Source organism: Taurulus bubalis (genome assembly GCF_910589615.1).
Source record: "Taurulus bubalis genome assembly, chromosome: 7".
NCBI lineage: Eukaryota > Metazoa > Chordata > Actinopteri > Perciformes > Cottidae > Taurulus > Taurulus bubalis.
Genome location: NC_136595.1, coordinates 14,550,590 through 14,567,880, shown reverse-complemented (window position 1 = coordinate 14,567,880; position 17,291 = coordinate 14,550,590). Strand labels below are relative to the sequence as shown.

Here is a 17,291-nt window from a genome sequence, read left to right as displayed (position 1 = left end):
ATTTCAACTTAATTTGCAGATGCTCAAACAATTATAACAGGTATTGTACAGTGTTAAAACTTCTAGTATATACATATGGGTTCAGGCATATTTCAGGCTGTTTTCTGTGCTGCCTTTTTAGTCTTCATCTGTTTTCTCTTGGTCAGTTTCTTTTTCAGCTGTCCACGCTGCTGTTTCTGAATGGTCTCCTGGATTATCTGTTTAAACTTCTTCTTCTGACGCCGGATCTTCTCCAGCTCGGCCTTCCTCTTAGCCTCCAGGTCTGGATCCTGAGATGGCAGAATGATCACAAATCAGGAAAATTCAACTCATTGGCTGTCTACAAATCAGATCTGTATACTATTTGTTTGTATGCAGTATGTTTATTCCTCACACTTTAACAGTGATGTTTGAATAGGTCCGTCTTGAATTAAAGCCTGATAGTCAGACTGAATTACCATTTCATTTTCACTTTAGTACATTTTCGATTTATACTGCTGAACAAATCAGATGATGCAGCGATCTGTGTAACAAACTGTTAACATTGGTACCACATTAACCGCAGAAGGAAATACCCAAATTATTTGCTACTGATTGTTGGAAATAGGGTTTAAATCATTAATAGTTACACACTTAATTGATATGCGTTAAGGGGCGTTTCCTGTAAACAGTTTGGGTAGTACATTAACACTTTCCGTTTTAACTAACTACTGGCACCAAACAATCTTAACCTACATTTTCAGTTACATATAAGTTTCTCTAGAGGAACTCACAGGAACTGAACTCTGATGCTTTGTAGCTTCATCTTGGTCGTGTTCATACATCAAACTTGACTTTGCTAAAATGTGTCAGCTGCCTGATTTAAACAAAAGCAAATGTTTGGTTGTTCAAAAGAAAGAAATTAACTTACTTTTCCCTCCAAGATCAGCTGTTTCCTCTTGTTGGTCTCCTTTTTCTCATCGAAATCTGTTGACTCGAGTTTCTACAATGCAAAAAAAATTAAGAGTTTACTGCAAAAACATGTTTGTGAGAAGGTCCAGTACAAATAGTGTCCAGCCTGAAAACAGCATGACAGGACTTTTATGTTAATAGAAATTAAGACTAGACTGCGTCAACCAACACACTTTATTTAAATTGTATATTCTATTTTAGATTTAATTGTAAAATTTAAACATGCTCCCATTTCTTGCACTCTGTTTAATGTTATGTACCACCCGCCAGGACAAATGCCTTGTATGTGAAAACATATGGCAATAAATGGTTCTGATTCTGACAAACTGGTGCACTAAACTACCAAGAGGTGGCTGAATGAGAAGAAAAGGGCGTCTTACTATTTCACACTTCCGTCTGGTCACATTGACCTGGGTGAGGATCTTCAGGACTTCTTTCTCTTCCACAGGATATTCCTTCAGCTTCGTCTCTATGGAAACAGAACAGATGATGTTGGAAAACACCACACCAACACATACTGGAGTCGCACAACACACTGGGATCTGGTATTTCCAGCTGCTTGAGGTCGCTGGGTAAGGCCAAGAAACTGTTCTTATCCAGTCCAGGACCTTGACACACTGTCATTTTCAGTTGTGTAATAAAGGCCAACTTTAATAAAACATTTACGCATGAGGAGTTAGTAGCTATATTGATGCTTTGGGAAGTGAACGTGTTATAATTGGTCGTTCACATGATCAGAAAAATAACTGGATGAATAAAGCACAGGTATAAAAAGTAAACAAACTGAAGTGCTAGGGATCATCCATTAACTAACTAACTCCCCATTAGGATTTGTATATCCTGTGTGACTGAACACTGGTTTTCTACAAGTTTCATTTCCAGTAGAACAGATGTTCACACTGCAGCCAACAGTAAAGACAAGCCGGCAGTCCAAAAAGAGTTTAATCAAGTTCTGAAATCACTCATAAATGGGAAAAGTAATTCCTGTTTACCACATGTTAATTCAGTCTACGGTAACTTACGAATCAGTTCTTCGATGGAGTGGACCAGGTTGATGTCGTACTGCGTCACCAGAGTGATGGACACTCCATGCCTCCCTGCAGAGGAAGAAAACCGTTTCATGCATTTATTTTAGACGCAATGTGACACAGAGCAAGAGACATTGGCATTTCCGATCTCATCCCTTAAACAGGACAGTTAAAATTCACGAGGAAGTTGATGAACGGTTACCTGCTCTTGCTGTTCGTCCGACTCTGTGGATGTAGGTCTTGGGGAGGCCGGGGGTGTTGTGGTTGATGACGACCTGGACAGTTGGAATATCCAAACCCCTGTGAGTCAGAAAGAAGAGGAGGGATGTCAAAACAAGTTGCCCGTCGACAGCTGAATCTCAGTCTGGAACTGTGACAGGTTGAGGAAGAATTGACAGATGTTAAACTTTGAAGTGTAAAGATGAAGACTGCCATCATAAAGATGAGGATCAGCGCAGCTTCTTACCTGGCAGCCACATCTGTCGCAATCAGGATTTTGAAGACACTGGCCTTGAATTTGGCGAGGTTTGCAAATCGTTGTTTCTAGTGAAGATAAACAGCAGACGTTCATTCTGCATACCTGCTTTAATCTCCATATTATCACAAAGGCTTTGTGCATGCTATATGTTTCTATCTTTGTCCCTTTAATGAGACGACGGATTTCAACATCCAACACAAGCTAAGCTGGAAGAAATCTCTCTTCACATCGTTCTCTCGCACAAAGCAAAGTCAAATTATTTGTATGTTCAAATTCTGATACAGCCTCTCTAATACAGGGTCAATCATAAACCTTAAAACGTCCCTCAACAGGCCTCCATTACTAAAATGCACTCTTTCTTTGCGATCAGGCAGCTGCCAGTGTCGCAGTGATGTATTAATAAAGTGAGTAAGTTGCACTAGTCTCACCTGTTTCATCATGGAGTGCAGGGAGATGGTATGAAAGTTAAATTCCCGCAGCATCATGGTGAGGATTTGGCAGTTCCTGTGCAAGAGACAACTAATTATTTCACATGACGAATATGGTTTTCATGAGAACCACACCAATTCTACATGAGCCCCCTGGCTACGGACCGCACTCAGCTTCACGTTTTAAAGAGAAAATTATATATTTTCACCGTGTAAGGTGAATTACTATCCACCTGTAAGCTATAGGTAAAGTATTGTTCCACTAGTCCACTATAAATCACAATCAAAAACTGCAGCCTCAACCATTATCATGGAGTTGAATCAACAGCATACTACATTACACGTTTCATAAAGGCTACTAAGGATTTAACTACATCTGGGCTCCTTACTTGCACGTGTTGGTGAAGATCATGATGGACCAGTCATCATGCTCGTCAGTAAACTTCTGGATCAGGTGGACCAGATAGGCGTCCTTCACCTTCTCCGGAGTGAGGATGTACCTCTGGTCCAGCTCCTCCACTGTTCGTGTCCTGTTAACAACAATATTTCAATGTTCCCGATAGATGGATAGAGGACACAGTACAGAAAAGAAACCCTATTGATTCAGGTCCCGTTTCAGAAGACGTTCCTTGAGGGGATTTAACATAACCTTGACAAGTGTAATGATCAAATCAGAACGCCTTCCTATTCAGCAGCAGGGAACAGGTGGAAATCTGCACAAAACACAGCACTCCAAAGCCTGGGTGCTGCAGTCATATTCAGCCAGAAGAAAAATTAGATGCGCCTGTCATTTCTCTTCCCACATCGAAAGGTGAGAACAATAAAATCAAGCAGTGATATTGTTTTGTTCTGCACCCCCTTTAAGTCGGCTGTCACAGTTATTACATCATCTGTTCAAACTGAATACACCTGCATGAGGTTGTAGCTGCTTTCCGCACGTCTGGAACCTCAGATGGTCTGAGCATTCGTAAACCCAGGAGAACGCTCACTCAACCACATGCAAATCCCATTATTTGCATAGCTCTGCCTTACATCCAAAAGGCATTTGTGCGAGAGACACGCTTCAGTGATTAGTTGCACCTCAGATCAGATGACAGGCAAACAGATTTTCCAGGCCGGTGCTCCTGTTTTATAAATATCATGCAAGATTTATCACAAAAAATGCATCTGAAATGAGGCACAAAAACGCTGACTGAAATAAGTAGTAGCTCTGCAAACAAAGATTAGAACATACGTCAAAATGAGACCTGTAATGAATTTGAAAAATGTTTCTAATAACAGCTGTTAAATGGCTCACTCGGATTTGCTCTCCCAGAAGAAAGGTTTGTTCATGGCGATGTTCTTCAGCTCGTGCAGGGTGTCAGTGAGCGTGGCGCTGAACAGTAGCGTCTGCCGTTTAGCCGGTAAAGTCCCCAGGATCGTCTCCAGGTCTCTGGTGAAGTCAGTACAACCCTGCTCCAACAGCCGATCCGCCTCATCTAAAATCTGACAAACACACAAAAACAAATGTGACAAACTGTATTAAAAGAATACAAATTAAGAATTTTTTAAGAATTTAAATTCCTGATTTCAGCACAAGATTTTGTTGTTTACTTAAAAATACCTTCCAACTGAGCAATATTATGTTCATTAGCTGTTTAAAATACAGCAATAAAAGATATTTATGTAAATCTGGAGTTCCATAGGGTTTAAAAACAAAAAGCTCAGTATCTCATGAAGCATATTAGAGAGAAAAAAAAGCATTATTTTGCACACATAGACTTCTCTTTTGCATAATAATGTATTTATATCCTGGTATTCCTAACAGATCTTAAGTATATGAGAGCTGTAGCAGAGATGACGGTGGTCATCCTGAACTCACCAGAAACTGGATCTTGCTCATGCTGAAGGTGTTGGAGCTGCGGATGTGATCAGCCAACCGTCCGGGCGTCGCTACGACCACGTGTGGTTGGTTGGTCAGCTCTATGGCCTGGCTCACCATGTCTGTCAGAAACACAACAGCAACAACAGCAGCCCAGAGGAGAGGATCAGGTATAATTCAACAGTGACGAGCAGCAGTTTCTAATTTAAGTTTCTGCAGCAGCTTTAAAACTCAAGCAGACTCTCATAATAAATTATTACCCATTCCACCGACGATGATGCATTCTTTCAGACCAAGCGGCTTCCCCAGCACTCGAAACTGCTCTGCAATCTGATAGGCGAGCTCCCTGCATGACATCACATATACAACAACATCATCAATGCAGTTCATCTCAACTCAAGACTTTTTTAGGTCTTGATAATTAAGATCGTTCAGTTTAGAGCAATTGTGCATTTATTTTTAAGATAACCTGTCCTTTACCACTTGTATTTTAGATCACAAAAACATGTAATCTTAATCAACATCTGGAAATGACACAACCTGAAATGACCAGAAGTGAAAAGGAAGAACCATTACATAAAGAAATACATGGAAGATGGAGCTTTCCCAGAACAAGTCAGCAGGGTACTCCAGCTTGTTCTCGACAGCACTGACCTGGTAGGAGTGAGCACCAGGCAGAAGATGCCGTATGGGTCCTCTGACAGTTTCTGCACCACTGGAAGCACAAAGGCTGCCGTCTTCCCACTTCCGGTCTTAGCACAGCCCAAACAGTCCCGACCTGGGAGGAAAAGCACGTCACTCATCTGCTCTAAATTCTAGTTTTCTGGTTTACCTTGTGGTAACTTTGGACGATTAAACCTAAAGTATTATAATATCTTCCTCATCTCCCAAACTCAACAAAAAGAACAGACAATACATTGTCTGTCTCTGTATCAGAAAGTGATGATCTTATCTTAAAAGGTGTGTGAGATGTTTCTGATAAATAAAAAAACAATTACATTTATAGTTGCAGTTGACTACTGATCGTTTATTTTGAGGGAGAAAGGCATGGGGAAACGGTCAATATACAATAATAACTATTGATATGAAGCTGCCTGTCACATTTATGATAATTGCAGAACACTATTGTTAGCAAATGTATATATAGTATTGTGGTGACCCACATACGGACTGTGAGAGACATTCACCTAAGGGCTACTGTGCCTTTAAGAGCTGGTGGGGTTTCCGGGGTCGGGGTTGGTGTTGTTGTTTTTGGTTTCCGGGAAGCGTGGGGTTTTGCGCTGCCGCTCTAGTACTGTATTGTAGTATAGTACACAAGCATTGTACATTTGATGTGGAGAAAGAGTAAACTATCTCGACTGCAACTACGCCTGCTGTCTCGCTGTTTCTCAACTCTACACTGGTGACCCTGAGAGTGAATACGGCATGTCCGACAACGAGAACGGCGCCGCCGCACCGACCGCCGGTGCTAACGACATGGCTAATGTCTACGCCGCTACCGTCAAGTTGCCGGACTTTTGGCAGCATAACCCACGGCCGTGGTTTCAGCACATAGAAGCCCAGTTCCAGCTCAGGGGAATAAGTCGGGATGCCACGAAATACTTCCACGTGGTGGCCGCTTTGGATGCTTCGACGACGGCACGAGCGATGATGCTGCTGGAGGCTCCACCGGCTGCCGGCAAGTACGAGGCACTGAAGACATTTCTGCTGAAGCTCTTCGAACTGTCTGAACTGGAGAAGGCGGACCGCCTGCTCTCCCTCAACGGCCTCGGCGACAGCAGGCCGTCGGAGATGATGGAGAAAATGCTAGCCGTGCTAGGATCGGCTGATCCCTCCTTCCTTTTCACGCACATTTTCCTGAGGCAGCTCCCAGTGCCTGTACGCACGGCACTGGCCAGTTCCCCCCTCGCCGCGTCCAAGGACTATCGCACTCTGGCTGCTGAAGCAGACCGGGTTTTTCTGGCCAACCGGCAGCAGTTTGTCCATGCCCTGCTACCCCACCAGGGCACCCCGCCCCCGCCCATGGAGAACTATTCAGACACTGCGGCTGCGGTGACGGCCCGCCGCCAACCCGACGATGGGCTCTGTTACTACCATGCTAGGTTTGGGGCCAAGGCCAAGCAGTGCCGTAGGCCGTGCAGTTTCAAGCCGCAGGGAAACGCCAGGGCCGGCGCTCGTTAGCGGCTATGGGCGCCGGCCGGGGCTGCAAGCTGTTATTCATCACTGACTCCTTGTCGGGCCGGCGGCTGCTGGTCGACTCGGGCGCACAACGCAGCATCCTGCCAGCTCAACCCGTGGACACCGTGGCCGGCGGACGCGGCCCCCGGATGGACGCCGCTAACGGCACGCCCATACGTACCTACGGCACCAGGCAAGTGGAGGTGTGTTTGGGCGGCCGCCGTTTCGGCTGGGACTTTGTTGTGGCTGCGGTATCCACGCCGCTCCTGGGCGCAGATTTCCTCTGTGCTTTCAGCCTGCTGGTGGACGTAAAGAACTGTCGCCTGATTGATGCCCTTTCTTTTGCCTCGTACCCCTGCACGCTGGGGGGGGCTGGGGCGCTCTGCCTGTCAAACACGCTGGTCACCGGGGACCCGTATCAACACCTGCTCGCCCAGTTCCCCGACCTCACCACACCCACGTTCTCGTCTGCGGTGGCTAAGCATGGCGTGGAGCACCATATCACCACTGTGGGTTCCCCGGTCTACGCCCGTGCCCGCCGCCTTGACTCAGCCAAGCTGGCAATCGCCAGGGAGGAGTTCTCGACCATGGAGCGCCTCGGCATTGTGCGCCGATCAAACAGTCCATGGGCGTCCCCCCTACACATGGTTACTAAGGCCAACGGGGGTTGGCGCCCGTGCGGCGATTTCCGTCGCCTTAACAATGCCACCGCTGCTGACCGGTACCCCGTCCCGCACATACAGGACTTCTCTGCCCACCTGGCAGGGGCCGTCGTCTTCTCCAAGGTGGACCTGGTGCGGGGATACCACCAGGTGCCGGTCCACCCACAGGATGTCCCAAAGACGGCCGTCATCACGCCCTTTGGGCTTTTTGAGTTTTTGCGTATGCCGTTTGGCCTCAAGGGGGCGGCGCAGACGTTTCAGCGCCTGATGGACTCCGTTCTTCGGGACATGCCTTTTTTGTTTGTTTATTTAGACGACATTCTGGTGGCCAGTGCGTCCATGGAGGAGCACATGACTCACCTCCAGCAGCTGTTCGGCCGCCTCAGCGAACATGGCCTCATCGTCAACCCAGCTAAGTGCCAGTTTGGCCTGTCGTCCATCACCTTCCTCGGCCACCACGTCACTCCGCGGGGAATCGTCCCCCTTCCCGCCAGGGTGGAGGCCGTCGCAGGTTTTCCTCGCCCCCGCACCGTACGGTCTCTGCAGGAGTTTCTGGGCATGGTGAACTTTTACAACCGTTTCCTTTCCCGTGCTGCCCACCTCATGCGCCCTATGTACGAAGCCCTGCGGGGAAAGCTGCCCAGGGATGTGTTGGACTGGTCCTCGGAGATGGACATAGCCTTCACTGCGGCCAAGGCCGCGCTGGCCGACGCTGCTCTGCTGGCGCACCCGTCTTCCGCTGCCCCCATTGCCCTCACCACGGACGCCTCTGACTACGCGGTGGGGGCGGTGTGCGAGCAGTGGGTGGGGGGCGCCTGGCAGCCGCTGGCGTTCTTCAGCAAACAGCTCCGGGAAAACGAGCGCAAGTACAGCACCTTTGACAGGGAACTGTTGGGACTTTTCCTTGCCACCAGACACTTCAGGTTCTTGTTGGAGGGCAGGCGTTTTACTGCGTTCGTGGATCACAGGCCCCTGACGTTCTCCATGGCCAAGGCCACGGAGCCGTGGTCGGGGCGTCAGCAACGTCAGCTCTCGGCGATTTCCGAGTTCACCACGGACATCCAGCACGTGTCGGGCAAGGACAACTTTGTCGCCGACTGCCTCTCTCGGGTGGTCGTCAGGTCCGTCCACTTGGGGCTCGACTACGCCGCTATGGCGGCGGACCAAGCCGCGGACTCAGACATTCAAGCCTTCCGGTCGGCTCCTACTGCGCTGCGGCTGGAGGACGTGGTGTTCGACACAGCAGACGCCACCCTCCTCTGCGACACCTCTACCGGTCAACCGCGCCCGCTGGTGCCTGCTGCCTGGCGGCGGCGGGTTTTCGACACCATCCACGGCCTTTCCCACCCTGGGGTGAAGGCCTCGGCTAAGCTAGTGGGCGTCAGGTTCGTTTGGCCTGGTCTCCGGAAGGACATTAGAGCCTGGGCTGGCTCTTGCGTCGCGTGCCAGCGTGCTAAGGTGCACCGCCATACAAAAGCCCCTTTGGCACCGTTTGTGGTGCCAGAGAGGCGCTTCGACCACGTGAATGTGGACCTGGTGGGCCCCCTGCCCCCCTCCCGCGGATGTACTTACCTTCTGACCATGGTGGACAGGACCACCAGGTGGCCGGAAGCTGTCCCCCTGTCCTCCACTACAGCTGCGGAGGTCGCCCGGGCATTCATCGGGTGCTGGGTGGCCCGATTTGGCACGCCGGGTGACATCACGAGCGACAGGGGCCCACAGTTCACCTCGGAGCTCTGGACTACAGTGGCTGAGCACCTGGGGGTGAAGATACACCGCACTACGGCGTACAATCCGCAGGCTAATGGGCTTTGTGAGAGGTTCCATCGTGACATGAAGGCCGCCCTTCGTGCCAGCCTTACGGGCGCCGACTGGATTGACCGCCTCCCGTGGGTCATGCTCGGTCTCCGCTCTGCCCCCAAGGAAGACCTCCAGGCCTCATCCGCCGAGCTGGTATACGGCCAGCCCCTGCGGGTCCCGGGGGAGTTTCTACCGGACGCGACTGCACCCTGGTCCGCCTCCTCTCACCGAACTGTGTCCCGGGGCGTCGCCGACGCTTTCGTGCCTGTCCCGACGACTCGCCACTGCCTCCCCCAGTCCTATGTCCCCAGGGACCTGCCAGCGGCGAGGTATGTCTTCATCCGCCATGACGGCCATCGGTCTCCGCTGCAGCCCCCCTACGACGGCCCCTTCCGGGTCCTGGAAGCGGGCGCTAAGAACTTTGTTGTAGACAGGGGTGGCAGGCCGGAGAGAGTCACTATCGACCGTCTCAAGCCTGCTCATTTAGACGTTGATGAGCCCGTCCAGTTGGCCCTGCCCCCACGCCGGGGGCGCCCCCCTGTTTCAGCCCCGCACCCGGCCCCGGCCTCTGTCCCTGCCCCGGCCCCACTGGAGCCCCCTGCTGCGAAGCGCAGCCGGTTCGGCCGTTTGGTCCGCCCCCCGCCACGTTGACTTTGCCTTTTGGGGTCAGACTCTGTTCACTGACTTTCGTCTATTGCACTTTTGGTTGGGTGAATTCTGGGGGGGCCTGTGTGGTGACCCACATACGGACTGTGAGAGACATTCACCTAAGGGCTACTGTGCCTTTAAGAGCTGGTGGGGTTTCCGGGGTCGGGGTTGGTGTTGTTGTTTTTGGTTTCCGGGAAGCGTGGGGTTTTGCGCTGCCGCTCTAGTACTGTATTGTAGTATAGTACACAAGCATTGTACATTTGATGTGGAGAAAGAGTAAACTATCTCGACTGCAACTACGCCTGCTGTCTCGCTGTTTCTCAACTCTACAGTATCTATATTTATCTTCCTCTAGGTGTTTGCCTGACCTGACAAAAACGTGAACATTTAACTAAACGTTTTGAATGGAGATCTGCATTACTTCCAAAAGTAGTGCAGAAGATATTGACATTGCAGGCAGATGCTGAGGACATGTTTAACGTGATGATTAAACAAAGGGCCGTCTTACCTTCGAGGATCGGCGGCATGCAGTGTTCCTGGACAGGAGTGGGTTTGTTGATTCCCAGCTGTTCACACTGTTTAACCAGCCAGTCTGCGAGGCCCAGCGACGAGAAGTCCGCCATTTATAATTCACCTCGTTCTCTGGGGCTCGAGGAATAGTTCCGTGTACTTTATGTTACTCAGTTAGCTGGAATACTGTATTTTAACTAGAGTAAAACATCCTCGTGTGTTACACGGTGCCCACTCGATAGTCGCAATTTGATTACGTAACAGTAGGACGGACGTATTCGTCTTCTTCTCCGAGTTGGAGGCAGCGCATGCGCGGTGCTGTCCTCTGTCGGATGAAACGAGTATTTCGTTTCGTTGGCCCTTTTCGTTGAACGATATGTTTTATTAAACCCAAGTTTTACGTGAATCACATATTTTGATAGGCTGACCTCACATTTATTGATAAATCAATTAGCTCCTTTTAACTTTAACTTTTAACTGTAATAAGTTAGTATTTCAATAAGGTCACATATTATTATGCTGGTAAAGAGGACAGGCCTTCAGTAAAAGTAGCAATACCACAGTGTAGAAATACTCTGTTACAAAAGATCAATGAAGTCTATCATTATTCATAATAATACAATAATACAACATAATTTACTTGTATTTGTTTTATTAGTAAACTGAATATGCAGAGTAACTAGTAAATGCAATTAATCAAATAAATGTAGAGGAGAAAAAAGAAGGGAAGGATCTCTTTTTTGAACACGGTCTAGTGTTCAAAAAAATGATTGAACACGAGACTGTTAGCGTGATTCAGACCGTTGGATGCAAACTAAGCACAAGAATGTCGTTGTTCTCGGATTCCAGGATCTCTTGTGCCTTGTCATTTCAATATGCATTTATATTGTAACTTAGAACTGCACATTCACAAATGTGCAAATCATCAAATGACCTCAACACCTTCACTAGGTGGTGCTTTTGGGGGACTTGCCAGCTTTGCCCAGTTGGTGATGCAGCCTTAAATGACATTATGGAATCTAATGGGTCACATGTACACCGCCACAGTTCTCTACCTTTCATCTGGTTCAGCTTGTCCAGCCCTTCAGTGATACATGCACCTGTTTGTATCTGCTCCTGTCCTCTGGCTAGGTCTGTTGTTCAGTGCACAAAATTAATGGTTATTTGTGATACAGAAAATATGGTAACAAAAGGGAGGAAAAGCAATTAACAATTTCTTCAATTCTGTTGATAGCCTACTAAACATTTGGTAGAGTTTATTTTCTTAAATGACCTAATAGTCATTTGATACAGATTGCCCGTCTCGACTCACCACTCCAGAGCTTGATGATGAAGTAAGACAGAGTTTAAGATCAATAAAAACATTCTACAGAGGAATCAGGTGCCAGATCATGTATTCCTCAGTGTCTTTCCCCACGTGACAAAGAACCACTGATACACTAAATAACTACAAACGCTGGGAAAATCATATTTATTTCTTATCATTACATCGTTTGAATATTCATTTTATGCTATGGCCTTTGATTTTACCTTGTAAAATCCCACAAACGTCAATGATCTTTATTCAGCAATTATCAGGAGGTGGTTAAAGTTTGTTATGAGTTCACAGCCTCCTGGTCTGAATGAATTTAAACCCTGAACTACCAGCATAATTAGTTTTTACAGACCATCTGTTCTTTCCTGCTGATATCACTGATTTGCCCCTTTAACTGATCAGAAATAATTAGGCTTGAAGCACCCTCTGATTTCCATTAAGCCAATTTGAATGCAATGGTCAAATCGACAGGAATTGGAGGATGATTGCACTCACAGCTTTTTCCCAGACTAATTGCAATTTAACTTGTTTAACCATTCAAGATTTGATTCTCGGTCCAGACTATATGCCGTGTTTGCCACATCATGTGGTCTTTGTCTTTCTGTCCAACCTGCAACAGTGAGCATTGCAAAAACACTCTGAGTTTGATTCAGCCGCTGCTTGATTTGGAGAAACAGAGAAAAATATTTAATCAAGACCCATCTGTGTGTGCACATTGGGGCTGCCAAAGGTGATTATACCCTTTGTGTTAAAGGCAGAGGCCTGGAGGTTCAGCTCCGTCCTGCCCAGACTGTCCAGCTGTGCTGCTAACTGCCTCGGACCGGCTGAGAAGTGTCTCTTTAAATGAGCACGAGGGTTGTTTGCATGTAAGGCAGAGATCTGATGTTCCCTGCTGCCTCCCTGCAGCACCGAGCAGCAGTCAGCTGCATCGTAACCACTGAGCAGCACGATTAGTGCAGGAGCTGCCCCCGTCGTTCTTCCACAACATTTGATGCTCCGCTCTCTCATGTTCACCCTGCATATACTGTACATGCAATGAGTAGTTTATTTTAAATCAGGGGTGACTTCAAACCAAGTCCCGTATGAATTAATGAGGTGAAGTGCAGCTCTTTCTAAGCTAGACGCTGCAGTGATTTTGAACAGTTTTTAGGGAAAGTTGTGGAGCTTTAACAAGAAGTAAATGGGTGACATGTTCTCCAGATTTTGTGTCAGTTTTTGCCTATTAGCAGCTTAATGGAAGTTTTACATTCCCAAAATTGCACTTTACTATAACTTGTGAAGTATAACTTCATGGTACTTTTATATCTTTATCCTATATTTTATGTATTTGGGGTAAATTTATATATTCCATACGATGTATAAAATGTACAGGATTTCATATTTGATATTCTGTGTTAATGCTTATTTATGTTTCTGACTATAACATGTCAGACCAAGTCATATTTGTTCAAACTCATAAAAAAAGGGGAATTTGATTTCATAAATTTTATAAATTTGATCAGTGGACTGAGAAAAATAACTATATATACTGGAACAATCAAATTGTATTCCCATAAAGACTGTCAATTTACAGTTATTTGGTTGTGAGTGTATTTGTAAACTTTTGGATTTGGTTTGATGTTCTGTGTGAAATTTTAAGAATCATATTTGTGTAGATACATTTTTCTACAGTTTTGTTTAAATACATAAATCTGCAATCCTTAGTATTATGGGATTTTCAGAGAGATGAACACATGACTGCCATCATTTGGTGACATCATTTTTGCTATGAAATATGCTCCCCTGTTAAATGAATAAAAGCATTAGACTAATGCATAATATTCCCGTGGGGACTTAAGCAGATTTCCAGTCATATATTTTTTTCTTATCCTATCAACAGGAAGATATTTATTTTGCTGTTGATTTATTAGATTATATCCATCTTGGTATGATAGGATTACAATATAGGTCTTTATGAACAGATTAATATAAAATAATATCTGATTTAACGTGAGATCAACACAGTCAGCTGGTGCAGGATTGTACATCTGTTATGTGTTGAGGCTTTTATTGTAAACAACCATTTGGCTTCTGTTCTTCCACCAGTCATGCGTCAAGCTTTTACTACGCTGCATCGCAAAATTATGCACTGAAGGGGCTTTTAGGACATCAGCAGGCCATTTCCACATGTACTATTTCACATTCTGACATTTAAGTAGAGAGTGGGGATATGGGGGAGGGGGGGTCGGGTTTGTAATTCGCTTGTGGCCATCAGGTGGCGCTTAAGAGGCTCCACGGTCCCATCGAGAGAGTTGAATGGGATCCCAGTCTGATCTGGCACAGAAGCGGGAAGGGAGCGCAGCACAGCACAAGTTCTGGACGAGATTTGAGCCAAAAGCACTCTGCTGTCTGACTTTTATCGACATTCCTCCGTCTGTCCGGCCCGCAGGACTGAGTCAAACTATTCACGGTGCGTAATTACGCATCGCGACGACGCATCCTCGGCGTTTTTCTGCGTGGAAAGCCGCGGACAAAGGAAGGCAGGCAGGCTGGAATACAACTGACTTGAGAAGAGAGAAGTACTGTTGGAGGGGAAACTGGGGAGGCTGGAGTCGGAAGTCATTTGTCTTTTTTTTTCTTCGGAAATGTAAGTTGCGTCCAGGATTTCGCGGAAGAAGCAAATCCGTTTGGATACTAAGGAGAAAAATACAAAAAGTGGAGTGCTGGTGAGTGGAAATAGTCCTCGAACAGCATCCAGATTCTCGGAGCATGGGGTAAGTTAGACTTTTGTGTCAGAAAGGTTCAGATGGCGCACTCCTGCTGTCTGGAAGCGATTTGTTCAAATGACGAACTGCTTAGAAAGTGAACTTTTATGGAGACTTCTCAGCTTGTGACGCGTTGGTCTGGTTATTGTCTCTCCTCCTTTTAAGTCAATCGATCACAATATTACCATCAGTTGCGAAACTACGTTGTTTTTATTGTTGTACATTCTGAAAGCCGTAAAAGTCTGATGTTTGTTTATACAAGAATGACATATGTTACCAGGTCAACTTCACATGCTGAAAGGTCCTGGCTGGCTGCTTTACATTTAACTCTGGCGGATACACACACGCAATGTGTTTCAAATGTAATCAATCAGTTTATAGTCATATGATTAAAAAAAGATAAAACACACAACCACATTACGCATGCATCCTGCAGTTAACAGTATTACTGTGATTTCCTGTTCTCTATTCTTCTATTTGTAACACACGCACACACACACACACGCACACACGCACGCGCGCGCTCTCCCACTGGACCACTTCCAGGTCGATTGTTGTGCAGGGGATCCTGGGTGGGTTTGCTTTGGGAAGCTTTGGGTGTCAAACTGTGCTCAGTCTCATTAGGGGTGTGTGTGTGTGTGGGTGTGGTGAATTCTACATGCAGGCCTTCAGTTTGGTTCAGACACACCTGAACCCTCCTCGCATTACTATCCATGCTGTCGGCCTCCCCCTCTAGGCCGGTCTAGTGAAATTTCATTCAGATGCTACTCAAATTAATGCATGTGTATAATATAACAAATACCCGTAGTGCACATTTTAAGGCCTACATTGCATGTAAAATGTGTTTTTTATTATACTATTATGGTGTATTTACTAACATAGTGGTGTTGACAAATGGAAGTAGAGTCATTGGGATTTCCAAATTCTTCAGACTATTGCGACTGCACAATGATGCAGCATCATGTTTGTGCACCTGCTAAATCAGTTCCTGGATCCCTCAAAAGGCTAAGGAGGTGTGTCCTTCAAACTTCCTTCAGATCAGGCTGAACCCTAGGTCTCCTCCTCAAATAAGACAAACAGAAACGTGTGTGTTCAGGTGGTACATTTTCCATCTCAGCATTTCACTCAAATAACCAACGAAGTGCTAGATCAAGCATGGGTTTAGATGTACTATACACGTGATGACTACTTGGTCACAGTGTTCCAGGTTACTGGAATTATGTCTGTCTAGTTCCATTTTCCAAATTTACAGAGACTGAAGTACTTAAAGATCAACTGTGTGTTGACAACACGCTGCTCTTTGCACCAAATCTGTCAGTGTGTCTCTAACAACCTCTAATTTAACGATGAGATTAATGCTTTCATATGTAACCTTCAAGGTTCAATCTATTGACCCAGATATATATTCCAAATGTATGGAGCTGGGACAGGCCAAGAAGTATCGGCAGATAGTTTCTCAGTCAGTCTATAGTGTGTAATTTATGGGCCTTTGACGTAGCGTTGACACAAACATCTGATCTGATGGCTTGTGTTTGGTGTCCAAATGAAAGTCATGGCAATGACCTCTGGAGGAAATGATGGATGTAGTCGCAGGCCACCATGCACACTCAGACAGGAACCTGCACAACTCTTTACGGATGGTGACGGTATGTACCAGGAAGTGAGCACCAGGAGGAGGAGACTCTTGATTAACTCTTCTGGTCCATAAACATAATGATTAGGTGCATACGGTTCTCATGCTGTCTACAGTTTGTCTTAAAGTACTTCACCATGTTACCGTGCACATGAACACTATACAAAAGGGAATATGTAATTTGATGGGGATGTTATATTTTTCTGGAACAGGCCTCTGACAGCTTTCATTATTTACAACCCTCTGAATTAAAGAGGTGCACCTGAATGCACCAAATAAACACTTGCAAGTGATTAAGTCATGCTAAGGGCAGCGAATGACTTACCAGAGGTGTTGATTCACATTTGTGCATGAAAAAAAGCTGCATTTCTTAATCCCATTTCAGGAGCCTCTGGACTGAGACCACCTTGTCGACACATTATTTTAATAAGAGCTAATCACAATATTTGCATAGTTTGTTATTTTGTCAATGAACGGCTGTGATTCAGGTTCTTTCCTCTTAATGGATTATTTAAAGACTAAGCACATTTTGAACTACCTCAAATTGTAGTATCCAACCTCAGTCTAGTTGAGGTATGAGGTGTAGCTGCACTGTTTAAACATGTAATTATTGGACTAGCACTTGGTATCAGAAGCCTCTTCATGACGTCACTAAAAACAGGTATTTTCTTGTAACTTGCTTCCTCTTTCCCACATTGTGCTGCAGAGGACTTGTCTGCGAGCTGTAAAATGTTCCCGGTACATCGAGAGAGGTACAAACATGCACGTCGTCTCTGTGTTGTGGCTCTGCATGACGGGGATGGGCGGTAAAGTTTAGTTTAGTTTAGTTTTTGATCTCCTCCCAAATGATACTGGGCATCAGATGACTGCTATTGATACCTTCCATCAGCAAAAGCTGCTAAAATGCCAACCTGAAGTATTTATTCATAATTTATGACTTTGTGTGAATATAGATATTATTTGGCAAAAAACAATGACTTTTTTAATTACAGTAAAATGTCAGTATAATGCAGCTTTTAATGGCAAAGTTGACATTAAATCATGCAATTTGAGTATAAGCCTACACAAAAAGCTCT

The 17,291-nt window shown here is 45.9% G+C and overlaps 2 protein-coding genes across 2 annotated transcripts in view; one reads left to right on the top strand and one right to left on the bottom strand.

Moving 5' to 3' along the window:
- Positions 1–91: 91 nt before the first annotated feature.
- On the bottom strand, positions 92–10,636 carry ddx49 (DEAD (Asp-Glu-Ala-Asp) box polypeptide 49; the record flags this gene model as incomplete). The annotated part of the gene is made up of 13 exons (XM_079220686.1): positions 92–269; positions 890–961; positions 1,311–1,399; positions 1,953–2,027; positions 2,161–2,258; positions 2,425–2,501; positions 2,865–2,940; positions 3,254–3,394; positions 4,162–4,349; positions 4,726–4,847; positions 4,986–5,071; positions 5,380–5,503; positions 10,522–10,636. The coding sequence occupies 13 exons, from the start codon at positions 10,634–10,636 to the stop codon at positions 93–95; spliced, it is 1,440 nt and encodes a 479-aa protein (XP_079076812.1). The 3' UTR covers position 92.
- A 6,280-nt stretch (positions 10,637–16,916) lies between these two features.
- LOC306739064 (homer protein homolog 3-like) overlaps positions 16,917–17,291 on the top strand; it is a 35,469-nt gene continuing 35,094 nt past the window's right edge. Inside the window, exon 1 of the mRNA XM_079221013.1 lies at positions 16,917–16,967. Within this exon, the coding sequence (XP_079077139.1) occupies positions 16,945–16,967 (23 nt within the window). The 5' untranslated portion in view covers positions 16,917–16,944. The remainder of the gene's footprint in view (positions 16,968–17,291) is intronic.